Source organism: Rhinolophus ferrumequinum, chromosome 18 (genome assembly GCF_004115265.2).
Source record: "Rhinolophus ferrumequinum isolate MPI-CBG mRhiFer1 chromosome 18, mRhiFer1_v1.p, whole genome shotgun sequence".
Classification (NCBI taxonomy): Eukaryota; Metazoa; Chordata; class Mammalia; order Chiroptera; family Rhinolophidae; genus Rhinolophus; species Rhinolophus ferrumequinum.
Window position 1 is genome coordinate 58,926,076 of NC_046301.1, and position 26,751 is coordinate 58,952,826.

Below are 26,751 nucleotides of genomic sequence, written 5' to 3' on the forward strand. Positions count from 1 at the left end.
CACACTACTGTAACAGCTGTGACCACACCCCAGGACACCCCTCTCTCCCTTTCTCCCACTAGACCTGAAGCCCCCTGAAGTCAGGGAATCCCCAAAACATGCCTCGGCACTCAAACATCCCCAGTGCCCATCTTCACAGTTGTCAGACGGAACCAAGGAACAGATGGGCGCCCCAGGGCAGATGCTCCACTGGGCCCGCCAGGGGAAGGGGGCAGGGCATAAGAAACCAGCAGAGGAGGTGGAGCAATGTGGGATCAAGTAAAAGCAGAGGGGGCAGGCGTGAAGGGGGGAAAATGGAGGGACAAGGAAGGCCCCTGACCTCCCCAGAACTCTCCTGCAGAAAGGCACAGGGACTGAGGAAGGGTGTTCTCTAGGAGACAGAAAAGTAGAACAAAGGCGGGGCGGGGTCCTGAACAACCCATCAAGCTCTAACATTTACCTGCTCCTTAGAAGCCCATTCTCCAGAGGCAAAGGTTAGAAAATGCAAGAAAGTCAATTGTTACTAAGTAATATCCGTATACATATCACGTCTGGACAACTACACACTCAGGCAGACCCCCACTAGGCACCTGACACAGTAGCAGCTTACACATGCCATGCAACACCTGGGAGCATTTGTGCAGCTGCACCTCCACCGTCCCCTTGCATCCCCCATTCGACACGGTGGTCTGACCATCACGGAGTCCCCCTCACTGTCTGGGGACAATGCGATCTGCCAAGCATCCAATCAGAAGTACAGAAAGAGGGCCAGTGAGTTTCAGAAACCCTCGACTCAGATAATCACAAGTTGACTCTGACTTACACTCCGTCCTTCGGGTTCCAAAAGACAAACTGCAAAGACAGAGAGGCTGCCCACTGCTTTTGCACGGGTGGCAAGAAAAGGCCAACCAGTGAGTTGACAAACCTTCCCCACGCCTCATAAGGAAGCTATTATTTGAGAATTAGGGGGAAGTCATTAGCTCTTACACAGCAGCAATAAAAACCCATAGGAGTCATCTAATGAGTCCATTTTAGGGGCTTTCTCCAGCCTGGGGACAGTGGGATAAATGGCTGTTGAGACAGAGGGATAGGGCAGGTATCTTGAGACCTTAAGACAGTGCCAGCATCCAGTGGGACCCAAAGGAGCTTGACGAACAAATGTCATTGACAGAAACACATGAAAAAGGACACACTCTTTACATATTACAGGACCACTGGGCTCCAATGAACTGAACCACCTTCTCACTAGTTTCATAACTCGGGAAAGAGTTCCCCAGGTGCACCTGAATTATTAAAACAAAAGCATCCTCCCCTAACCAGATGGGACACACCAAAGCGCAGTTCACACCTCCCCCACCCCCAGCAAAAAAAAAAAAATCTACAAAACCTTCCACCGTGCTCAGGTGGACATATACCCCAATCCCCCTGGTGTCATAGAGACCACGGAGCGCAGACCGGAGCCCTTGCACATCCCGGGGCAGATCCCTTTCAGAATGTATCCGTCCCCTGTCTCCGACGGGGGTGGATGGGACAGCCCCAGGGGTTCAATGCGGGAGCGACTCCACGATTTATTGCTACAGAGAAAGGGGGCTTTGAGGTGGTGATGGGGCTAAGAGGGGGAGGGACATGGAAACGCGTGTGGAAGCTGTGATGTGCATAGCAAACGGATACATTTTTTAAAATAAAAGATCCCGATTGCATGCTTAATTTAGTGGGGCTCAAGGAGATGGGGGGTCAAGTTGGGAAGCCGGGATGGTACTGTGGGTTGACTCGGGGAGAGGGGTAGGATGCAATGATGGACATTTCGGGAGGCACCCCTGGAAAGCGCCCCGTTAACCCCACGGGTGCCCAAAAGGCCGGAAACGAAGGAGGGTTCCACCCAGGGCCTGGGATCTCCCCATTATAATTATTTTTTCTTTAATTATTAAGGCTGTCGTGAATAATAGAACGGCCCAGCCGGGTAGGGCCGGCCCGGCCGGGCCACCCACGCTGTCATCTTTTGTGCGGGGTCGGCGGGGACGCCGGAGCCCAGCCCCCGCGCGCCCCCGGCCGGGGCAAGTCGCCCCCGCCTCCCGCCCCCGACCCCACCATTGTCCGTCCGCGCCGCCCCCACCCGAGGCCTGGCCGGCGCCCCGGGTCGGGCGGTTAACGCCCCCAACCGCCTCGCGGGCCGGGACAAAGCGCGGTGGCTGCGGCCCTAGCAGGCCGCGCCCGAGGCCTGGGCCTCGAGTCCCGGGCGCCCGCTCGCCCTCAGCCCCCGGCGCGGCGCAGGGGAGGTGGCGGAGCCCGCGCTCGGACGCGGCGGCCGCCCACCCCGGGCTCACCTGAGGCGGCGCGCGCGGCCCGGTCCGGAGCAGCGGCGCGCGCTCCCCCGCCCTCGGCGTCGCACCCCCAAGCTCCGCTCGGGCCGGGCCCCGCTCGGTCGCTGGCGGCCGAGCCCTCCGCGAGCGCCCCGGGCGGGGCTTATGAGGCCGCGCACCAGCTCCGCCCCGGCCGCTATTGGCCCCCGAACCCACGCCCGCGTGCCCATTGGCTGACTCTGACAGCTCCGCCCCTCCCCCCCGCCGGGCCCATCAACACCTCACGGCCCGCCCCCGGGCGCCTCGATTGGGTGGGTACAGGAGCCGGCCTCGCCTCCCCATTGGCTAGTTGGCCACGACACGCCGGCGCCCACCCACGTGCCGGCTGACCGGCTCCACTCTCATTGGAGACGGCGCACGCCAGCCAAGGCGGCCACTACCAACCGAACGGCGGATGGGGCTCGGATTGACAAGGACGCTCGGGGACCGCCCAATGATCGCACGGGGGCAGGCAGGTATTGGCTTGTGGAGTCAACCCGAGGCGCGGACTGGCTGGGGAGGATGCCAATCACGGCCCCGGCCCCGCCCCGGTTATCTGGAGGCAACTGAGTACGTGAGACCCTGCACAACATCAGCACCCAGCCGGGGAGTCGTGGCGAAGGGGTTCGAGACCCGTAGCCGGAATTTGGGCGCAGAGTTCCCCAATTCGCAAAGTCCCGAGTTAGGAAGAATAGCTCCAATGAAACCCATTCTGCAAATGAGGAGAACTGAGAACTGGAGAAATAAAAAATCAAGCAGCAAGCGCCCTCCCCACCCCCGACAGGATTAATCACGTTCATTTCCATCACAATCAACAAACCTTTGTATAGAGGCAAGGCCTTCCATATAAAGTTAGATGCCCTTGCCCTAGTTCCCTAAAAGGTAAGGGAGGCGAAGAGTTTGGTGTTACCTGACTTAGTGCAGAGCTCAGAGGGGCCCTCACGCCTCTCTCTGGGCGGCCTCCAACGAGGTAACCTCACGGCGGGGGGGAGGGAGGGAGGGGCCTGTTTCCCGTGAAATGGATGTGATGGTAACACACAGACACACACACACATCACACCCTTCCCCCCCACCCCCGTCTGTTCCTTTCCTGGGAATGTGGCCAGAATTGTGAGGAGGCACATAAAGGGTTTGCCCATGTGGCCTCGCATAGTGAGCATTTAATTAAGGTTTACTATTATCATCAATTGTGTATCAGAAAGAGGTGTGGGCACGCCCCCATTTCACAGGGAGCAGTAGAAACCCGGCAACGGCGTTTTCTAATGACATTTTCAGTGCATGTACACTATATTCCTGGAGGTCATATATCCTAAGAAAGGCTCCGGAGCTTTCACGGTTCAAAGATGCTTGCTTGCGGCAGCACTGCAAACAATTGTTCCCAATGTTTTGTTCTAAATATCCATGGGTGTGGGATGAGTAACTTGTAGCACGGGGTACTCTGGAATACTATGTAGCAATGACAAAGGCAGATCTACATGTACCTCTAGACACTCGTTTGGTTGTTTCACATTTGTAAGCAGACACAAAAATATGATACACCAGACCAGGACATACATGTTTGTTTACTAAGGTGCTAGACAGTGGCTACTTGATAAATAGACTGAAATCAGTAGGAAACTGGGCACAAGGCAGAATATACAGCACTGTTCCAATTTTGTTCTTTAAATTTACATGTAAAACATGCAAAGAAATATATATATATAAGTACATATGTACCCTGGTTTTGTCATCTCTTTAGGTAAACCACTTAACCTCTCTATGCCTCACCTGCAAAATGGCTGTCAAAACTATACCAAGGGTTGTTCTGAGGATGTTACAATATTACAGTATTGATACATATACATGAACAAATAAAGCTGGAAAAAGGCAACCCTCTTGGTGGCAGGATACTATTTTGACTTTTTCTTCATGTAGTCAGTTTCCAAATGTTCTAAAGGGATTGTGTATTAATTTTATAACCTGGGATGGAGGGAAAGAAGGAAGTTTTGCATTAAAAATTCAAGGTGGATTTAAAAATGTGGCCCATCCATACACTGAAATCTTATTCAGCTTTATAAAAGAGTGAAGCACTGACACTCACTGCAACGTGGATGAACCTTGAACACGAGACCAAGACCAAGTAGCGCATGAACTGTCCAGAACAGGCAAATCCAGAGACCGAGTGGATTTGTGGTTGTCAGGCTGGGGAAGGGGGTGGGGAGTGACTGCTAGTGAGTTTGGGTTTTCCTTTTAGGGTGATAAGAATCTTCCGGAACTAGACAGTGGTGATGGTTGCATAATTCTGTGAATATGCTAAAAACCACTGAACTATACACTTTAAATGGGTGAACTGAATGGCCACATGATATATACCGTGTTTCCCCGAAAATAAGACCTAAGTGGAAAATAAGCCCTAGCATGATTTTTCAGGATGCTCATAAAATAAGCCCTACCGTATTTCCCCGAAAATAAGACCAAGTCTTATATTAATTTTTGCTCCAAAAGACGCATTAGGGCTTATATTATGAGCATCCTGAAAAATCATGCTAGGGCTTATTTTCCAGTTAGGTCTTATTTTCGTGGAAACATGTTATTTCAATCAAGCTATTAAAAAATTTTTTTTAATCTACCAGGAAAGAAATACACCTACTACTCTTGAGTATTTCTGCATAGTGGTTGCACAAATACACTTCTGAGTTTTGCTAATTTTTAGCAATGACATTGTTAACTTTGAAAATGAGAAACATCCTGGGCAGCCGGATGGCTCAGTTGGTTAGAGCTCACAGCTGTCAACAAGGTTGCCAGTTCAATTCCTGCATGGGGTGGTGGGTGGGCTGCGCCCCCTGCAACTACAGGTTGAAAACGCCAACTGGACTTAAGAGCTGAGCCCTCCACAACTAGACTGAAGGACGACTTGGAGCTGATGGGCCCTGGAGAAACACTGTTCCCCAAGATTCCCCAATAAAAAAATAAATGAGAAACATCCCAAAATACCACAATTTTGACCATGAACCCACTTCAGTGGGTTCTGTCCCTGTGCAGGGCCCACTTAGGGATATATTGTGGACTTTTTCCCATTCCGCATAGCTGAGTATTTTTCCTATTTTTATGTCATGCCCACATCTCATATTTTTTATATAATTTCCATACCGTTCAATTCACCCAGTGTGCATTCAATGGACTCCAGTATATCCACAGATACGTGCAACTGTCACCAGATGCAGATTTCCGTCACTCCAGAAGCCCTGCAGCCTCCATTAGCACTGCCCCCACTCCTCCCATCAACCTACTCCCCAGCATCCCTCGTCTGTCAATGGTGCCCTGTGCTGGAGATGATCATGTGACAGCCTTCGGGCACTTAGCATACTATTTTCAAGGACACTCTTGACATGTTTTCAGGACCAAAATAGGCAGAACTTTTATGTTTATTAAATCAGATCTGCCCACGCCATTACCTAACAACCATCAATAAAAGGCACCGGTAATAGGTCGATGTGAATAATGGCATCTGCAGAATTCAGCACCATTACCTGCCCTGGAGTCGATTTTTAAATCTGCTTGGCCTGACTTCTGCTGGAAATAGCATTTCAGGTCTTCGGTCCCCACACCCCCTGGTGTGCCCATATTTCCCCAGTCCCACGGACACCCTTTCTAAGGGTCGTTCAACTGCTTGGTTGATAATTCAGGCTGGTGACGCCCACTCAAGGTAGAGCTGGTCTAGTAGGGGACCACTGCAGCCTCAGTTTCCTCAAATGTAAATGGGGACAGTAACACCCACCTTAGTGAGAATAAGTGACCTCCCACTCTAAGCTGGATTTGACCCCGTGGCTGTAGTTTGCTGACTCCCCTAAAGGTCAAAGCCAAAGCCCTCCAGAGTGGCAGTTAGAATCACTGCCCAGTGTCCACTGGGCTACAAAGCGATTTGCAAATAGAAGACACACCAAATACATCTGTAAAAGACATTTATTCTGAGAATCTAAAATCTGGACAAAAAATATGGAACTTCTAGAAAATGCCTACACAGGATTTTGTCATTTCTTCCTAATACATTAACAACCTAATAATAATGAGGAAAAAAAAAACTTTTCAAACAATATTGCTCCAGTTTGTCTGCAGTTATGTGATTTAAAATATCCCTGTTCTATTGAGGTATAAGCTGCAAACTTTGGTAAAGTTAGAAAACTTAACAAATCATTCCAATACAAAACCAAAAAAATAAAAATAAAAAACACAAACCAACCAAAAACAAAACCCAAAAACAACCAAACCCTAAGTTATATATTTCTTGGTACATATACAGTAACTACAAAAAAAAAAAAAAATTTCATTTAGAGAAAGTGTTTACTTTAAAAACAAACTCCCTCCTGTAACTCTGAATTGGCAAAATGAAAATTTAATTTGAAGGAACAAAACTCAACTCATCCCTAAACACTCACCTGGTCTAAGGAAGAACTGATTGGGCAGTCTGAGACTCTGGTTGGCATTTTCATTAATTCAGTGCTAAAAACAGCCCTGTGTTTAGAAAGAAAGAAAGGACCAAAGGCACTTGAACATGGCTTTGTACATCTGTGTCCGTGGCATTACAGATCAGACAGCACTGGTGGCACACCCAGCCCCCCGTAGAGTCCAGCGGAGGTAGCTTCTGTGTGGCCTCAACTCTGCTCAAGGGACACAGGCCACTGCGTGTGGTCTTAAACACGGAAGCCGACTGGTGGCAGATGGCTTTGAGGCCAGAGTTTAAACTGGGCTCAACGGGATCTTTCCTCTTTTCCTTTCAACAATGTCCTGATGATGATGGTGGGGCCATGCCACACCCAGGGCCACCACCAGGCACCGTCCTGCTGGGTTTGGGGGGATACAATTCTGTCAGAAAGGTACACTTGCTTTCAGCTTTGGGGGCCAAACCCACACACGTGGAAAAGATCGTTCTAGGCAGCCAATGCCTCCTCATAGGAACTTCTGAGAACTTGACGTTGGGAACATAAGCGGTCCTCAGGCCAAGTCATTTCTAATTCCATCTTCAGAAAAATTTTGTTTTTCGCTGATACTCTGCAGGCTTTGTAGTTTTTTTAAAAAAGCAAGGTAAAACACTGTCCAACTTTCTTTCTTTCTTTGAGCCATAATACAAAATTCCTGAAAATTTATAGATTAAAACAAAACAAAAAACAAAAAACAGGAAGACAAGACTTTTTAGGGAGTAGAGGGAAAACTACCTGCTTAAGTTAAGCCCACTAAAAAGGGGGGGGGCCCAAAGACCCCTCTGATGCGTTTTTTAAAAACGCCCGGTGAGAAGTGCTTGAGGATCACCGGCCGTTGCCGTAGCCGGGGAAGAGCTGGTTGAGGACTGTCTGAAGCGGCTGGTTCACCTGCATGGCGTAGTTCCGGCCCAGGTCATAGCGGCAGGCGGGGCAGCTGAACACCTGGGCCCGGAAGGATCTGTCCAGGCAATCCTACAAGAGAGCAGGCAGGTGAGACGTGCCGTCCACATCAATGGGGCCACCCACTGTCCCTGTCAACAGGGTCAGGAGCAATTACTGACTTCTCACAGGATCCAGAGGGCCCTCCTGACCCTCGGTCTCACTTTCTATCACTTGCCACCACCCATCACCAGCCTGGCCTCCCCAGGACTCCTCAAAGACTACAAGCTCATCCTGGCCCCTAGGCACGTGCAGGTCACACCACCTAACAGGTTTGTCCTCTGGCTCTCTCCGCCTTGGCTCAAGTCACCTCCTCAGAGGACCCTTCCCTGACTCTTCTGGAATATCCGAAGCGGCCCCACCACAGCCAATCCTATCGCCTCACCCAGTTTGCCTTAAAACAGCACCTTCCATCTTCTGGAATCATCTTATTTACTAATGTGTTTATCTCTAACAGGCCAGACGCTACCCTGCAATTTGGAGCTACATCTTGTTGACCCTCCTGGCACCAAACACAGGACCTTACCCATAGCAGATGCTCAATAAATATGCATCAATGAGAATAAATATGCATCAATGAGAAAAAGGGGGAAAGGAATAAATTCTGGTACTGAGCCAGACTTCTGGGTTCAAGCTCAATTCTCAACTAAGTAATGCCTCGGGAAGAAAGCCAAGTAGAAACAGAGCAACGAAGCAGACAGGCCCTGGAGAACCAACTTCCCAATCAGAAAAATGGGGAAGATGCTACCCACCTGGGCGGAGACAATGCACACAGGTCCATAAACACCTGCACAGGTGCACACACCTGAAGGATGGCATCAGGGAACTGGGTAAGGGAGTACAGGTCAGGAAAGCCTGCTGACTCCACACTGAACAGCAGATGCACACTGAGGCTTGTTTCCTATTTTTTAAAACTCCTGAATTCTTTTTTCAATATAAAGCTTATAGCCTTGATTCCAGAGACAGAAGGTAGCTCTTTCTGCACAACATAACTAAGATTCGGGTCCACGTTCAAAATCAGGTTTTGTGTTGCTGCATGATTCATAGCAGCCAAAAGCTGGAAACAACCCAAGTGTCCATCAACAAATGCACGATATACAAAATGTGGTCATCGGGACAATGGAATATTATTCAGCCTTGAAAAAGAATTTCTGATACACGCGGCAACATGGATGAACCCTGAAGACGTTATACTCAGTGAAATAAGACAGACACAGGACAAGTGCTACATGGTTCCACTCATAGGCGGTCCCTAGGAGGCAGATTAATAGAGACAGGAAGTAGATGGTGGTGCCAGGGGCTGGGGGCAGAGAGGGGAGTTAGTGTTTATTGGGGACAGAGTTTATGTGTAGGAAGATGAAAGTTCTGGAGATAGTTGTACAACATTTTATATGTACTTAATGCCACTGGGCTATACACTTAAAAAGTTATGTGTGTATTTTACTGCAGTAAAATAACTTTTTAATAAGGTTAAAAAAAAAATCAGGTACCAGGACATGGGGGTGGGTGTCCAAGCCATTTTCCCATCGAGGCCCTCACATGCTGAGCTGCTGAGCTTCTGGGAGCTATGACCACAGTTGCACAGGCAGACACATAAATGTCGGTACCCTCTTCCTTCAGTGTCAGCACTTTGACACATATGACTAACCTGAGATGCTCGGTCCCTGAAATCCCAGTGATCGGTCCCTTTCTGCCTGACCTTTTGCAAGCTCCCCCTGCCTCTCATGCCTCCATCTGCGGCCTGGACTGAACCTGGAGCCAGAAGCGGGCCAGGAAGGTGCTGCTACACCCCTTTTCACCAGGAGCAACTGAGGCTGGGAGGGTTAGGTAGCTTCCCAAGGCTGGGAGGGGCAGAGCTGGGGAGAGGGTCAAACCCTGGCCTCGGACTCCAAAGCCCTTAGCTCACCCTCTGCCAAGCCTGACCCGCTCCTCCAGGTCACAGAGCTGGGGGAGCTCATCAGGCCGTAGGACAAGGCGGCAGGGCCCCAGAGCAGAAAAGCGAAGGCCTGACCCTGAGGCCAAACTCCTTACTATTCCGAGCTCCTCCCCGGGTGTACCAGCTAATGCTAATGTGTGGCCTGGGACTGAGATGGCCTCAAGATAAGGAAGGGGGACAGGGCCCGGGAGCAAAATCACCAGCAGCTCAGAGACCAAGGGTGACCCGGAGCAGAGACGATTCCTTCTAACACTGTCTGCCTGCACTACTCATAAGTTCCTATTGACAGACTCTGGCCAGGAGAAACTGCAAAGAAACCATTCAAACAGACCAACGCTTCTCAACTGGGCAATTCTGCCCCCAGGGGGCCCCTGGACCATCTCTGGGACATCTGTGGTTGTCACGACTGGGGGAGCTCCTGGGGCCACAGATGCTGCTCAACCCCCCCACCCCGCCCCAGTGCCCAGGACGGGCCCCCACAGAGAATGTTGCAGCCCCAATGTCTACAGTGCCAAGAGGGAGACCCTGGTCTAGCGTAATCCTCTTCATTCAATCACACTGTTTCCCTCCTGAGACGCACCACCAAGCAGAGACTACGGCCCACTGCCCAGCCCCACGTCCCCCATGGGCCCCAGCTGCTCAGATATTCCTGCCTATCCAGGCTTCTGCGCATGCCTTTCTGCCTGCCTGGAATGCTGCCCCGAGGCCCCCTTCAGACTAAAGCCCCTCCTCCAGGAAGCTTTCCTCCTGCTCCTCTAAGGGAAAAGCACTCAGCCTCTACACCCCAGCCCACCTGCCCAATGTCATTTATTGTGACCAGACCTGTCCTGCCCCACCCTGGACCCCCTGTACGTGAGAGGCTGGGGGAGAGTGTTCCAAAGGGAGGAGAGAACCAGCCAACACACAGCCCAGGGCCGGTGTGACTGGAGGTCACAGGGCAAGGTGACCCTGGAATGTAGTGTCCAAGGTAGATTTGGCAGCCGGGCCAGGTGTTGGCGTTTGATTCTGCAGCACAGGAGAGGCACGGGAAGGTGGGGGCAGGGAAGTGGGGTGACGGCAGCCCATGAAGGCCAGGAGGCTACTGTAGTTGAGGATACCAGGAGGACAGACAGAGCCCTGAGGAGGGTCAGGAGCCGAAAACACGCAGAAGCCAAGCCCATGAGCCCAGCCACGTGCTGGGTGCATGGCAGCCCAGCTGTGCCCACTGCTCTTACCTTGCACACATTATGTTGGCACACGGTCGTGATCGGGCGGAATACCAGCTCCTGACAGCAAATACACTGGAACGTTTCCTCCACTTTACTCAGGAATTTCTGAAACCAGAGGACAGGGTGTGAGACCAACAGAGCCTCACTCCAGAATGAACCACCACGTTGATGGGATCCTCAGAAAATGGGGGCCTCGCCTGCTGAGGCCTCGCCCCAGGTCCCCTCATTTCATCCTCCTACCCCAACCCCAGGAGGTGGGAGTTGTGATCCCCATTTTAAGATGAGAAAGCAGAGGCTCAGACAGGTGTTGGCCTTGCCCAGGGCTCCTCGTCAGGCAGAGCCGGCCAGGGTCACGGCCTCGATTGTGCTAAGCAGGATGCGATTCCCAGGGTCGGAGTCAAGGCGGGCTTTATCAGGGGTTCTCTGAGGCGCAGATCTGAACTCACGCAGTCAACAGTGCTGAGCACCTGCTGTGTGCCAACTGGGCGCGAGACCCAGCGGTGGATTCACCAGAGCTCCCTGCCCTCATGGAGCTTAGAGCTCCATGCGGGAGACCAAAGATAAAACAGGGACAAACAGAAATGTCACAGCAGCGCTGGGAAGCCTGGAGGGGTCACCCCATGTGCAAGTCTTCAAGAGACTGCCCTGCAGAGGTGACCTCAAGGACGTGGCCAGCTGAAGGATGGCCCCCAGACCACATCCAAATCCTAGGATCTGTGTATCTGGTACCTTCTACGGCAAAAGGGACTCTGCAGGTGGGATTAAGTCAAGGGCCCTGAAGTGGGTGGATGATCCTGGATTACCAGGGTGAAGGGGCCCGGGGTCCTCATAAGAGGGAGGCAAGAGGCTCAAGAGATGGAAGAGGCTGCACTGCTGGCTGTGATGATGGAGGAGGGGCCATGAGCCAGGGACGTGCTGCCTCTAGAAGCTGGAAAGGCAGCAAATGGACTCTCTCCTGGAGCCTCCAGAAGGAACCGGCCCTGCTGATACCTTGATTTTAGCCCCAAAAGACTCCCTTCGGACGTCTGAACTCCAGAGCCGTGAGAATAACTTTGTGTTGTTTTGAAGCACTAGGTCTATGATCATTTGTTATGGCAGCCACGGGGGATCCATGCAGAAGGGCACTGGTCCAGGAGGGCTGTGGGGGAAGGTGCTCCAGGCAGAGGGACCTGCGATGGGATGACCAGAAGAGGAGCCCAGGAGGGGATGACACCAGCAGTAACAGGCAGATGGCCCAGGGTTTGGGTTTGACTGAGAGTGGGCCAAGGAGAGCCGGTTTCCATCAGGTGGGGACAGCAGCTAGAGGCCCATGAACCACTCACTTGCAGTGACTCACGCTGCCACCCCACTCAGGGCAGGAAAATCCAAAAAAAGACAGCCTAGGCTGGCAATCCCTCGGCAAGTGGAGCACAGCGTGATCACGTAATGTAGCACTCCCACCCCTGGGGACACACAGTCCCCGACTTACAATGGTTTGACTTATAATTTCCCCACTTTGTGATGGTGTAAAAGCAATACAGATTCAGTAGAAACCGTACTTCGAATTTTGAATTTGGATCTTTCCCCGGGCTAGCGACTCGCAGTACTCAGACGAGGAAGAGAGAGGAATGATACTGTCTTCCTGAGACACTGGGCAGCGACAGCAACGAGACAACTAAGCCGTAAGCGTCTGAGTACGTTTACGGGAGGCGGGGCTACCTGTGATTTAGGTCGATGGGTGTATCAGATGCCTTCTTCCACTTATGATGGATTTAAGGGGTAACCCCATCGTAAATCAAGGATCATCTATATGTACCCAAGAGAACTGAAAGCAGACTTTTGCACACCCATGTTGACAGCAGCATGATTCACAATGGCCACAAGTTGTAAACACAACCCAAGTGCCCATGGACAGATGATGGATACACAGAACAGTCCATCCAGACAATGGAAGATTATTCAACCTTAGAAAGGAAGGACATTCTGTCACCTGCCTCAACACGAATGAATCTGGACATGATGCTCAGTGAGATAAGCCAGACACAGAAGGACAAACACTGTGTGATCCCACTCACAGGAGGTCCCCAGGGGTCAGATTCATAAAGACAGGAAGTAGATGGTGGGGCCAGGGGCTGGGGGAGGGGAGGGGATGTTTAATGGGGACAGAGTGTCAGTTTTGGGAGATGGAAAGTTCTGGAGATGATGGTGGTGATGGTTGTATGACATTGTGAGTGCACTTAATGCCACTGAGCTGTGCACTTAAAATGGTAAGTTTTATGTTATCTCTGTTTTTGTCACACTAAACGTAATGGAGTTGGGAAAAGGGGGCGCTCACCGGCCCATCCTTGAGCGACTTGAGGATCTCGGTCCACAGCTTGGTGTTGCCCTGGTCCTCCCTGATGAGGCCCTTCTGCTGCGCTGTCAGGCTATATGGCTCCACCTTGGTTTTCTTGGGTGTCCTTCCCGGGGACCCGGCGCCGGTCCTGCCACCTGGGACAGAGGAGAGTGGTGAGGGCGGGCGGGCCCTGAGCACACACGGACGGGCTGCCCTCGGAGACACCCACCTGCTGACTTGCTCTTCCGTTTGCCCTTCCTGGGGGAGAAGCCCTCCTGTTCCTCCTGCTCTTCCTCCTCGTCTTCCTCCTCCTCGGCCACCCTCTTTCTGTTCTCCTTCTCCTTCTCCTTCTCCTTCTTGGCCAGGGCCTCCAGGTAGCCTTCCGGATACTGTGGGAGGACGAAGACAGGCCGTGAGGATCAGGCTGGAGCCATGGGCCTCCTGGGCGACCGACTCCCCTACGGGGTTTGGGGACCAGGGACTGCCCCACCCTGACACCCAGTCCCACACCTCCTGCCACCTGCCTTCTCCCAGCATCTCACTGTCACTCCCTCCCCAGGTCCCACACAAGCCGTAGGAGCCTAAACTCCTACCTAACAGCCAGCCTCACTTGCGACCCCTGCACTCACTCAACTCCGGAGCCTGGGCAGTAACTCTCATCACCACACTTACCCTGATAAAGGGCTGAGTGCCGCTGGCAGGGTGGAAGTGACAAATTCATTGAGAAAGAGCATATAAAATGCTTAGCAGCAGGTCCAGCCACTATAATCTAATTATCTTTATTACCGTGTTTCCCCAAAAACAAGACCGAGCCGGACCATCAGCTCCAATGCGTCTTTTGGAGCAAAAGTTAATATAAGACCTGAGATTATATTACATTATATTGTCATACATTACGTATTATACTATATTATATTATACTACATTTACTATACTATATTAATTATAGTATATCATATATACGACCCGGTCTTATACTATAGTAAACTAAGACCGGGTCTTATATTAATTTTTGTTCCAAAAGTCGTATTAGAGCTGAATGTCCGGCTAGGTCTTATTTTCGGGGAAACACAGTATTTCCATTAGAGGTAGGCAAAGTTTCCCCCAAGCGGCCAGGTGGTAAATATTTCCAGCTTTGTGGGGACACCACGCTCTGCTGTGGCCCAAAAGCAGGCAGAAACCACATGAGAATGAATGGGCTGTGCCTCAAGAAAATTTGGATCGCACACAACTGGTCCCAGGGCCTTAGCTCTCCAACCAACCCCATGCTGATGACCCTTGGGCTCCTCCAGGGCCTAACAGGCATGAGCTGATTATAACCCCATCCCTGAGGCACCTACCGTCATGTCGGATTCTGAAATGTCTCATCAAGAAATTGCCAACCTTCTTTAAAAGCAACACTAATTTGCAATGAAGACTGAAGTCATAAATAAAAACCCTACTCCCACCAGACGCTGATGTTCCCGCCCCACGGCTGTTTTTCTCCCCACTTCCTCAGCTTCTGAAATTCCCCATGGTACAAACTTATGTTCAAAAGACAACTCCTTGTAACCTCCCCCAAGGGGTAGGCGCTATCAGACTCTCAATAGCAATTAAGATTCCTTAAATAGTCCCACCACAGTTATCCGCGATAAAGCACCTCACCATAACGAACAGAAAACACCATAATTATAGTGCCAAAAGCCTCATCCCGGCACAGGGTGAATTCTCTGAAGATGGAAGAGTCCTTTTCTGCAAAGAGGTGAGCGGTAGCTGCGAGGGATCAACGCTCCATATCTTTACACCTAGACCTTTCTCTATTCCACCAGTTTTGTTGGTTTCCTTCTGCTTTTTTGGGGGGAAGGCGGGGAGGAGGGTCCAAATTGATTTCGGACAAACCCATCTACTCGTACAACCAAGATAAGCCTGGTTCTCAACTCTAAAACTATGAATGCGAAGGCACGACACGATGGGCCCATCCCCAATGTCCACTGGCTCAAGAACAGAAATGGGGCAGCCAGCCAGTTGTGGCCAGCTCGGTGCCTGGACATCATTTAGGATGAGAGAGACTCAGGAGAGCTTCTGGGCCGAGAAGGCAGGCCCTGGCTGGCTGAGCACGCACCGCCCAGTCCTCCTTGTTGCTGGCTCCTATCATGACCCCCAGGCCAGGGACCGGCCGGAAGACAAGGCTGGCCCAGGCCGTGCAGGCATTAGGTGCTAGATGGGCCAGGGGAGGCTAGAGCTGGGCCCCCAGTTCCCACGCACCTGCATGGTCAGCCCCAGCTTCTTGATCCTGTCCTTCCCTTCCTTTGTCCAGGGGCCAGGTTCATTATCATCCCTCCGCAGGAGATAGCGCCACACCAGGAAGCCCGATTTCCCCTTCTCAGGCCAGTACCTCACGACCTGTGGAAAGCAAGCCGATGTCAGTGTCGTCTGGGCTCGGAGGTGACGCGGCGGGCAGGCGCAGGGAGGACCACTCACCTTGTAGATGCCATCGTAGCGGTTGCCCTCCGTGGGGGCGTATTTGCTATGCTTGCGGCCCTTGACGTTGCGCACCACCCGGACCGGCTTCCCGGACCGCCAGTCCTTGGCTTCCGCCCCTTTGCGGTCGTTGATGGGGGCACTGCAGTTGAGAGCCAGTGCCCTGCGGGGACAGCCGGGGCCACGTGTTATAGGTGGACTGCATCCTCAAGAAAGAGAGGTTCGCATCCTAACCCTTGGAAGCTATGAATGTGACCTTCTTTGGAAAACGGGTACTTGCAGTTGGACAGTTGGAGTCGACTTAAGAGACGGTCAGAATGGTTGGGGCAGGGGAGCGTGGCCTAAATCCAATGTCCTTATAAGAAAAGGAAATTGAGACACAGACAAACAGGAGAGGACACCATGTGAAGACAGAGACACAGGCTAGAGTGCTGCAGCCATAAGCCAAGGGACACCAAGAGTTGCTGGCAGCCACCAGAAGCTGGAAGAGGCAGGAAGGTCCCTCCCACAGCAATTTCAAAGAGAGTGTGGCCCCGTGACACCTTGATTGAATGGCTTTGGGCCTCCAGAAAGGTACAAGAATAAATTTCTGTTTTAACCAGTCGGTTTGTGGTATTTTGTTACTGAAACCACAGGCTATTAACACACCATTAGGGGAAGACGCCATCAAGGAAAAGAGGCAGCAGCCAAAGGGCTGTCCCGCCAAAGGGCACAGGGGACTGGGGTGAGCTGACCAGAGGTCAGGCTCAGCACTCAGACAGCCTTATCGGGTGTGAAAGAAACGAGCTGCAACTACGCAGCTCTTTTCTAGGTACAAGCAGCACTTTTTAGAGAACACATTTCTTAAGAGTTTCGAGTCCTGCTTGTATTACTCAATGTTAGTTCACGTGCAGTTCCTCACATTCTTTTCTGAAAATACAGTTTTTAACAGCTACTGAAATTCAAATATTCTACTAGACAAATAAATGTACAATAAATGAACCATTCACCCCTCCTCTCCTTTTTTCAGATAGTCATATACTGATATTATGCTGTTTTAGGCAATGGTTAAGAAATTACTACTCATAAGATTTTCAGCTTCCCATGTCTCATAAACACACTTTCAGAGTAGAATTATAGGGTCATTAAGAACATTTTCAAGAGCTTTCCGGAAAGATGGTACCAACTTGTATTTCTACCAAAGGTGAAACACAAGTCCATGGCTTCATTTCTCAACATTTTTAGAATTTTTGGCTAATTTCACAGGGCAAATAAGAAGTATCTCAACAGCATCACTTCAATTTGTATTTCTTTGATTACTACAGTTGTACAACTTTTCACGGTCACTGGAGATTTCTACTTCTTTTGTGAATGATCTATATGTCGTTTGCTTTTTTTCTTGTTCATTTTCCTTACTGATTTGCAGCAGCTCTTTACATATAATGACATAACAATTATGTGTCAGTGTTTGTTGCAGACTTTTCCCCAGTCATCTACCTTTTTCACTTATGGGTTTTACTGATGCAATTTATAATATTTAGGTCACCAAATCTGTCTTCTCCTTTGGGCTTTATGATACTGTGGTATGCTTAAAAAGTCCTTTCCCATCCTGCAACTGGGGGACAGCAAACTCCGGCCCACTGCTTGGTTTTGCACATAAAGTTTTATTGGAACACAGCCATTATCGTTCCTTAACATAGGCTCTGCAGATGTTTTTGCACTACGGTGGCAGAGTTAACTGGCTGCAACAGAGATCATGTGACCCACAAAGCCAAAAAGCTTTACAATCTGGCCTTTAAGGAGAAAAATTTACTTTAACGCATCTGAATGACTCACAAGATTTCAGCAGACAGAGAAGGAAAGATATTCAGCATCCTTACATTCCACCACACTCTTAATGGGGATCTAACTTCCTGGACATGACCCCCCAAAATAGAACCAACCCCTTTCCCTCTGTGTAGCTGCCAGAGGATAGGGCAGAAGCGAGTTGGTGAAAAAATAAGAAAATCTTGTTTCTGCGAACCTGTTGGTGTTAGTGAGTTTCTGATCACAGGACTGCTCTGCCGTCCGCTTGTTGCCAGAAAGGTCTCGACCACCGCTCCCTGTGTATGTGAACGAATTCCCATGGTCCTGAAACAGAAGGGCAAGCTGAACCCTCCACAAAGAGCAGAGACTCCATTGAAAATAAACCCACAACACCCACTAGGATTTCAACTGTCAAAGAAACAGAAAATAATCAGTGTGGGTGAGGATATGGAGAAATCAAAACCTCGTGCACTGTTGGTGGGAATGGAAAATAGTGCAGCTGCTGTGGAAAACGATACGGAAGGTCTTAAAACATGAAAAATAGAATTACAATACGATCCAGCAATTCCATTTCTGGGTCTATACACAAAAGAATTGAAAGCAGGGTCTTTCAGCGATGTTTGCACACCCATGTTCACCGCAGCATGATTCACAACAGCCAAGAGGTGGAAGCGACCCAAGTGTCCATCCACAGATGATGGATAAACAGTCTGGTCCATCCAGACAATGGAATATTATTCAGCCTTAAAGAGGAAGGACATCCTGACACCTGCTACTACCTGGATGAACCTGGAGGACATAATGCTCAGTGAGATAAGCCAGACACAGAAGGACAAATACTGTGTGATTCCACTCACAGGAGGTGCCCAGGAATCAAATCCCTAGAGACAGTAAGTAATGGTGGGAGCCAGGGTCTTGGGGACGGGGAGGGGAGTGTTTAATGGAGACAGAGTATCAGTTTGGGAAGATGAGAAAGTTCTGGAGATGGATGGTGGGGATGGTTGCACAACAGTGTGAATGTGCTTAATGCCACTGAGCTGTGTGCTTAGAAATGGTGCACTTAAAACTGTACGTTATGTGTGTTTTACCACAACGGAAAAATAAAACAACATCCCACTCACCACATCGTCCTCGTACCCCCCTGCCAGGACCAAGGAGTACGCCCCATCATTGCTCCGGCCGTGGATGCCCGCCACGTGAGGTCGATGGACCCCCGACTCGCTGACCTGCAAATCACCAAGAAACAATGGCACGTCTAGACTGGCTGCTATAAAAAAGCCCAACCCCACCTCCTTGCTCCCGCCTCCAGTGACAGTCGCCTGACTCCCTCTGAATGCCTCACGCCTATTATAAGGACCTCTCAGACAGGCCGCAGCACAGGACCTGGCTGGAATTCCAGCCCCACCACCTGCTCAAGGGTCGGCCCTCGCCCGGGTGGAGAGGCTTCCAGAAGGCCAGTGCCTGTCGGCCGAGCCCCAGAACCTGGAATATTTGAGGTACCTGGACTCTGAACCTCCACATGGTGCCCACGGGGATTCCCGGGATGGGTCCGTAGTGGTTGGACGGAACGATGGTGCACTCTTTGGTGCGGCCCACACACGCCATGCCCTGTCCATTCCAGAAACAGAGGGAAGAGCAGCATGAGTGGGTGCGGGAGGGCAGGAAGGGCAGCCAGGGGCGCGCGGGGCAAGGGGGCTACCTCACCTTGCCCCAGTCCCGCTGCGACGATGACGTGGCCGATGCCATCTTCGCCTTCTTCTTACTCTCTTTCAGCTTCTCCCCTGCCAGCACCACCTCACTGGCGTCATTTCGACACTCAGGGCAATACCTGTGACAACAGAGATGTCACCACCTCCTGCCCTCAGCCCATCCAGCTCCCACTAGTCCTACAGAAATGACCGGCTCCCTGCTATCCTACGCTGTCCAAGGTGAGGGGCCACTTCCTTTTAAATTCATTAAAGACTCGCAGGTCCTCAGTCGTAGGTGCCACATATGAAGTGGTCAGTAGCCACGTGTGGCGAGTGGCACCCACGGTGGGCGGTGTGGAGCAGGAACATTTCCATCACCACAGAACATTCTCACGGACGGCACACTCTCGTCCCTCGCCCACTGGGAATTTCACGGTGCCATAGTAGCGCTAACTCCACATGGGGTGTGGGAAACACGGGGAAATTTGGTGGGCACGTCTCACAGCCGTGGACTGTTTCCCTATCTCCACAAGGCGGGGGTGAACAGCGACTTCTGAGTTATAGCGACAACCCCATTAGTCAACAGGTTAGGGTCTTAGACCAGAGCCTGGCGCACTACCTCTCCGTCAGGATATAAGTACACGCGTGTCATGCAGGGTGTCATGCGGAGTCTCTGGTCCCACTCCCTACATAAGAATGCAGGACATGGTGAGGCTAAAAAGGAACACCCACGGAGCCATAGGGGAGTCATACCGCTATTGTCTCGCTGGCGGCTGGGTTGGAGACACAGGAAGTAGGAGCCACACGATCTGCAACCTGCGGTCCCCTTCTCTGCCAACCAACCTCACTTGCTAACTGCAATCCGCCTCTCTGCAATCCGCAATCCACACTCCCGCCGCTTGCAGGCTCAGCCACCATCTTCCTGCTAGCCCCCATTTTGCTGCTAGTGTAGCCATAGCAGTTATATTAGTGGCCAATGGCTCACTGCTTACAGCTGACGGCCAACTAGCCACAGCTGATAGCCATCCAATCACAGTTGACCATTTACTACCCGAGTGAGCACCTGTCCACGTGAAGGCGAGAACCTGAAAACTGAACTCTTGGCTCTGTCACCACAGCGTACCAAGAGCGTCGTGGACAAGAGCTCTTAGGCGATGCCTGGACACCCGGTTCTTTGGTTCCTATCTGCAGTCTCCTTCCCTGCAGTGACCCAAGGCCTAGGCCATGCCTAGAACACAGGACGTTCCCTCATCCCATATCTATCATTGCCCGTCATGGGGTTATAGGGTGACAGACAACATTAGCCTCATTTCCTGGCACCTGCCAGACCCCCAACCCAGATGGCTGAGTGCCACAGCCCCAAGCCCGTCTCTGGAGGGGACGAGGCGTTCACTCACCACTCGTTCTCCGTGGGAATGCTGCTGAGGGGCGGGCAGAGACAGTATGTGTGAAAGGCCATGTCGCACTCGTCACAAAGGAGCTGCTTGTCAGGGTCCTGCTTGCCCCCACACAGGTGGCAGGCACACACACGGCAGATCTTGCTCTGGTCGTCCTTGCAATGCTTACAGGAGGGCCCGCTCTTCCCTGGACACGGGAGCCAGGGTCAGCGCGGGCAGGGCCGGCCAAACAAAGGACAGGAGCCCCCGCCCCATGCCCAACGTGGGAGACACAGAAGGGCAGGATCAGGACTCACTTCTCATCGGGTTTTCAACCATGGGGCTCCCCTCGCCTGGGCGCTCAATCTTGAAGACTTCATCCACAAAGATGATCCGACAGTCATTGAGAGAATTATCCCTGTGAGAAACAAGCCATTAGAACATTCCGGCCGGCCAGCCCTGCTGAGGCCCCTCAGAGGGGCCTTGGCCACCTAGCACATTCTCAGAGCATAGGAACACTTCTGGTTCTAATTATATCAAATAAGAAGCTTCTCTGGGCCGTGTGCATTCACTTAGCTACTTCCCTTGCCAATTCAAGTCCTGCTAAATCAGACACAAGGTGACAGAAAACAGCACATAAAAGTTTCAGTACGTGCTGCATTAAGTTCTAATCTTTGGGCGGCAAGGCCGATTAAACAGGGCCCATCGTGAAAAAAACCATAAAGGTAAAGTCTGGTCAGTGTGCCTATGTCAAAATACAAAAGCTCCTCTAAGTTAAAATGACCCCTGGGGATCAATCTGACCTCTGCATTGGCAACATGCAATGGAAACCGAACGTGAGCCACAAACACACATCACGTGTGTAACTACATTCTCTAGTAACCACACTCAAAAAGTAAGAACACCCAAAATTCGCTTGAATGTTTTATGTAACCCAGTGTTCACAAAGTATTATTTCAATATGTAATTAATAGTAAATAATTACTAATTAGCTTTTCTAGTCTTTTCAGCACGAAGTCTTGAAAATCCGGTGTGCCTTTTACACTCGTGGCACTTCTCAGTGTGTACTGGCCACATTTCAAGTGCTCGGTAGCACACGTGGCCCATAGCTATGGAACTAGACAGCACAGGTCCAGATCTACCCGCCACTTCACAGGAAACGGGGACAGAGGAACAAAGGAAATGACACCATGAGGATGCAGATGGGAAAACAGACTGCAGAAATTCTATGGGACAAACGACCAGGTTTGCTCAAATAAATCGTTAAGGAAAAGGGAAAAAAAGGGGAGGACAGGAAACCTAAAGATAAAAGAGAGTTAAAAGACATATATCGACCTAACTGAAATCTGTGGCATTACTTAGATCCTGGTCAAACAAATGGTTTAAAAAAAAAAAAGTGAGAAAATTAGAAAAACAATTACTAAACATATGTTAAGAAATTACTGTCAATTTTTAGGTTGTAATAATACCATTATAACTACATTTCTTTATGAGACATTTTTAAATGTGTTCTAAAGTATTTAGGGATAAAATGCTTGGGAGTTACTTAAATGTTAATGAGGTAGGGGGTGGAAGCATTCTCAGATGAAGGAAAATTAAAAGAATTCGCTGCTACCATGTTTCCCCAAAAATAAGACCTAACCGGACAATCAGCTCTAATGCGTCTTTTGGAGCAAAAATTAATGTAAGACCCGATCTTACATTATATAAGACCCGGTCTTATAGTAAAATAAGATCGGGTCTTACATTAATTTTTGCTCCAAAAGACGCATTAGAGCTGATTGTCCGGCTAGGTCTTATTTTCGGGGAAACACATGGTAGCAGACCCATTCTTACAGATAACTAAAGGAAGTTCTTCAAATAGATATGAAATTATAAGGGAAAGAATCTTAGTTCAAAAAGGAAGAAAGAAAAAGCAACAGAAAGAGTACAAATATGGGTACATAAAATAGATTAATCTCCTTACAAGTTTCTTAAACCATGTGATGATTGAAATAAAAATCGTAACATCATCCGATGCTCAAGACAGTAATAATAAAGGGAACTAAATAGAAGAAAGGTTTCCACGCTTCCCTCAAAGTGGTAAAAATGACACCAGTATGTCACACGTTTATATGGTAAAATCCAGAGAAACCACTAAGAAAACTATACAAAGCAATACACTCCAAAGACTGAAATAAATCAAGATAGAATCCTAAAAAGCATTTAAGTAACCCCCTAGGAAGGAAAGAAGAGAAACAGAGGAATAAGAAACAGACAAAACACAGAGGACCGGCCCGGTGGCTCAGACGGTTGGAGTACCATGCTCCTAATGCCGAGGTCGCCGGTTCGAGACTGTGAACAACAGCTCTCCCTGGAGCTGGGGTGCCATGAACAGCCAGAGGTTGGCATGAGCTGCCGCGTGCTGCCAGGAGTGAGTGGCCAGCAGCCATCATAAGTGGCCAGCGGAGTGCAAGGTTCATAACACCAGCATGAGCCAGAGAGCTGTGTCCTACACAACTAGACTGAAGAACAATGGCTTGAACCGGAGTGGGCGGGAGGAGGTAGAAGAATGGAGGAAAAATAAATAAAATAAAAAATAATTAAAAAGAAGAAAAGGGGGCCAGCCCAGTGGCTCAGGCGGTTAGAGCTCCATGTTCCTAACTCCGAAGGCTGCCGGTTCGATTCCCACATGGGCCAGTGGGCTCTCAACCACAAGGTTGGCAGTTCAATTCCTCGAGTCCTGCAAGGGATGGTGGGCTCTGCCCCCTGCAACTAAGATTGAACACGGCACCTTGAGCTGAGCTGCCGCTGAGCTCCCAGATGGCTCAGTTGGTTGGAGTGCGTCCTCTCAACCACAAGGTTGCTGGTTTAACTCCCGCAAGGGACGGTGGGCTGCGCCCCCTGCAACTAGCAACGGCAACTGGACCTGGAGCTGAGCTGCGCCCTCCACAACTAAGACTGAAAGGACAACAACTTGAAGCTGAACGGCACCCTCCACAACTAAGATTGAAAGGACAACAACTTGACTTGGAAAAAACAGGCCTGGAAGTACACACTGTTCCCCAATAAAGTCCTGTTCCCCTTCCCCAATAAAATCTTTAAAAAAAAGAAGAAAAAAGAAAAGAGAAAGAAAAATAAAATGGCAGACTTAAGCCCTAACATACCAATAATGACTTTAAATGTAAATGGTCTAAATATGCCAATTAAAAGGCAAAGGCTGACAAAGTGGATAAAAAAGACCCAATTACATGCTATTTACAAGATACTTCAAATTCAACTATATATGTTGAAAATAACGATATAAGATACAACATGTAAACATTCACTTAAAAAAACAGAAACAAGCATATTCAAGACATACATAATACCCCCCTCAGAAAAAGTAGGTTTCAGAGCAAAGTAAATTACCACCGTGTTTCCCCGAAAATAAGACCTAGCCGGACAATCAACTCTAATGTGTCTTTTGGAGTAAAAATTAATGTAGTAAAATAAGACCGGGTTTTATATAATATAAAATATAACATAATATCCGGTCTTATTTTACTATAAGACTGGGTATAATACCGGGTCTTGTATTAATTTTTGCTCCAAATGACACATTAGAGCTGATGGTCCGGCTAGGTCTTATTTTCGGGGAAACACAGTAGAGACGAGGGACATTACATAATGATAAAAGGATTGATCAACCAGGAAGACATAAGTATCCTAAATGTGTACACACCAAACAACTGAGCCTCTTAATTATGAAGCTGAAAGGAGAAATAGACAAATGCACAATTATAGCAGGGGACTTCGACACCCTTGGCAACTGATGGAAATACTGGACAGAAAATCAGCAAGAATTAAATCAGAACAACACAATCAACCAATCTAACTAATCTAACTAATGTAACCACTCTAACTAATATAAACAGCACATTCTACCCAACGAAAGAATATACTTTTTTTCCCCCAAACAACCATGGAATAGTCACTAAGATGGACCCTATTCTGGGCCATAAAACAAACCTCAACAAATTTAGAAGAACTGAAGTCATCTAGACTACGTTCTTTGGACATAATTAAGTCAAACTATAGAAAGACAATGCAAAAATCTCTAAACACTTGGCAATTAAACACCACACTTCTAAATAAGCCAGGAGTCAAAGAGGAAGTCTCAAAAGAAATAAAATAGAGAATTGAGTAAAAAGAAAAATATAACAGAGCAGAATTCGTGGAAAGCAGTTAAGGTACTGCTGAGAGGAGAACTTATAGCATTAAGATACTTACATTAGAAAAGAGGAAAAGTCGCTACCACAAGAAACTAGAAAAAGAGCAAAATCCAAAGAAAGGAGAAGGGAGAAAAGCAAAAGGATGAGAGCAGCAATCAATGATATTGGAAACAAGAAAAGAGAAAAGCAGTGAAACAAATAGCTGGTCATTTTTGAACAGTAAGGTCACTGCGGCCTTCCCCCTGGGGTCCCCTGCTGTCACGCTGCCCCCTGCAGGTCACTGTGTACTTCGGCTCCCGGGCTCCTCCACTTCGGCCCACTGGCCACCTCACCAGGCCATGATCGGACCAGGAAGAGCCCTGCCCCATAACTTTTACACTTGTGTCTGTGCTTAGGACACTTCTGCCCTATATTCGTGTCAATATTAGACACACACGATGGAAGATTATTCATCTACAAGAAAGAAGGAAGTTCTGACGCCTGCTACTACCTGGATGCACCCTGAGGACATGATGCTCAGTGAACGGGCCAGTCACAGAAGGACACACACTGTGTGATCCCACTCATAGGAGGTCCCCAGAGGGGTCAGATTCATAGAGACCGGAAGTAGATGGTGGGGCCAGGGGCTGGGGGAGGGGAGGGGATACAGTTTCTGTTTGGGGCGATAAGAAAGTTCTGGAAATGGGATAGTGTTGATGGTTGCACACCAGTGTCAATGTACTTAATGCCACTAAAGTGTACTCAAAAGTGGTTAGGATGGTAAGTTTTCTGTAATGTATTTTACAGAGAGGGACTGAGAGAGAGAGGGACTGAGAGAGAGAGAAAGGCAAGGTAGAACAGAGTCTGGCAAACATTTTCAGCAAAGGGCCAAAGAGTAAATGTTTTTGGTCTCTTTCCCGACTACGCAGATCTGCCCTTCCAACACAAAAGCAGCCATAGATAATAGGCAAACAGATGGGCGTGACTGTGCCAATAAACCTTTATTTGCCAAAACAGACAGAGGGCCGGATCTGGCCCGTAGACCTGAGTCTGCTAACCTGGGATGTGAGCGCACCATCACGTGGACTTATTTATGTGTATGTTTATGCTTGTTTATGCACCGAATGTCTCTGGAACAGTCATGTCTCCAGGTAGAAGGGAGAATATCCACTGTATGACTTTCGGTACCTTCTGGGGTTTGACACATTTAAAATTTTTACTTATTTGCAAAATCTAAAACAAACAAAAGAGAACAAGGAAGGCTGAACTCTCCACCTAGGGTGCAGAGACAGAAGCAGTGTGTGAGGGGGTCAGCCTGAGAGAGATCACCAGGGGGCGAGCCAGAAAGTCCGGCAGAGGCCGACGGCCGCGCCCAGAGCGCTGGCGGGAGGGCCACTCACCCGAGCCTGACGTTGGCGTACAGCTCCCGCGCTGTCCGTGTCTCACGCTTCCGCACGATCTCCGCGTCATACCAGAAGCCCCGATCCTTCGGGTTGTCAGGGTTGTAGTTGAGCATGACCTCCTGGCCCACCTCGAGCTCCTGCCACTTGAAGATATGTCGGGCACGGGCCCGGACATCCCGGGAACTCATCTGGACCACTCCATTTTCCGGGTAGCTGGGAGGAAAAGCCCATGCTCAAACCCCAGGGTAACACCGGGCCACATTCCCTCCACACAGAGAGGAGCCGAGGCAGAGAAGGTCACACATGACACAGATTTGGGTTATTCTCATCACAGCAGCATGTTTCGTCCCCTCCCCAATTATCTCATTTGCTGTTGTCAAAAATTCACAGGTACAGAAGACATGTTTCAATTACAGAAATGTTACGGATTGATCTGCATTCTCCCAAAAAGATATGTAGGCCTAACTCTGGGACCTGGGAAAGGAACATTATTTGGAAATAGGGTCTTTGCAGAGGTTAATTTGATTACAAGTTAAGATGAGGTCATGCTGCCTTAATCCAATGACTGGTGTCCTTATTAAGAGGGAAAGAGTGACAGATAGAAAATGACTGGAGTGCCACAGCCACAAGCCAAGGACTGCCAATCACCACCAGAAGCTGGAAGAGGCAGGAAGGAGCTTCCCCTTCAGGTTTCA

At 49.6% G+C, this 26,751-nt stretch overlaps 1 protein-coding gene across 5 annotated transcripts in view; it reads right to left on the minus strand.

The window, feature by feature from the left end:
* Positions 1-6,242: 6,242 nt before the first annotated feature.
* Positions 6,243-26,751, minus strand: part of UHRF1 (ubiquitin like with PHD and ring finger domains 1) — a 39,551-nt gene continuing 19,042 nt past the window's right edge. For all 5 annotated transcript variants that reach the window (XM_033134817.1, XM_033134815.1, XM_033134816.1 and 2 more), the window contains exons 5-17: positions 26,054-26,269; positions 20,799-20,899; positions 20,503-20,689; positions 19,122-19,245; positions 18,918-19,025; positions 18,539-18,643; positions 17,635-17,741; positions 15,633-15,795; positions 15,417-15,554; positions 13,402-13,561; positions 13,173-13,327; positions 10,865-10,963; positions 6,243-7,747 (exon numbers count right to left, since the gene is read on the minus strand). In XM_033134817.1, the coding sequence (XP_032990708.1) occupies positions 7,601-7,747; positions 10,865-10,963; positions 13,173-13,327; positions 13,402-13,561; positions 15,417-15,554; positions 15,633-15,795; positions 17,635-17,741; positions 18,539-18,643; positions 18,918-19,025; positions 19,122-19,245; positions 20,503-20,689; positions 20,799-20,899; positions 26,054-26,269 (1,810 nt within the window). In that variant the 3' untranslated portion in view covers positions 6,243-7,600. The remainder of the gene's footprint in view (positions 7,748-10,864; positions 10,964-13,172; positions 13,328-13,401; positions 13,562-15,416; positions 15,555-15,632; positions 15,796-17,634; positions 17,742-18,538; positions 18,644-18,917; positions 19,026-19,121; positions 19,246-20,502; positions 20,690-20,798; positions 20,900-26,053; positions 26,270-26,751) is intronic.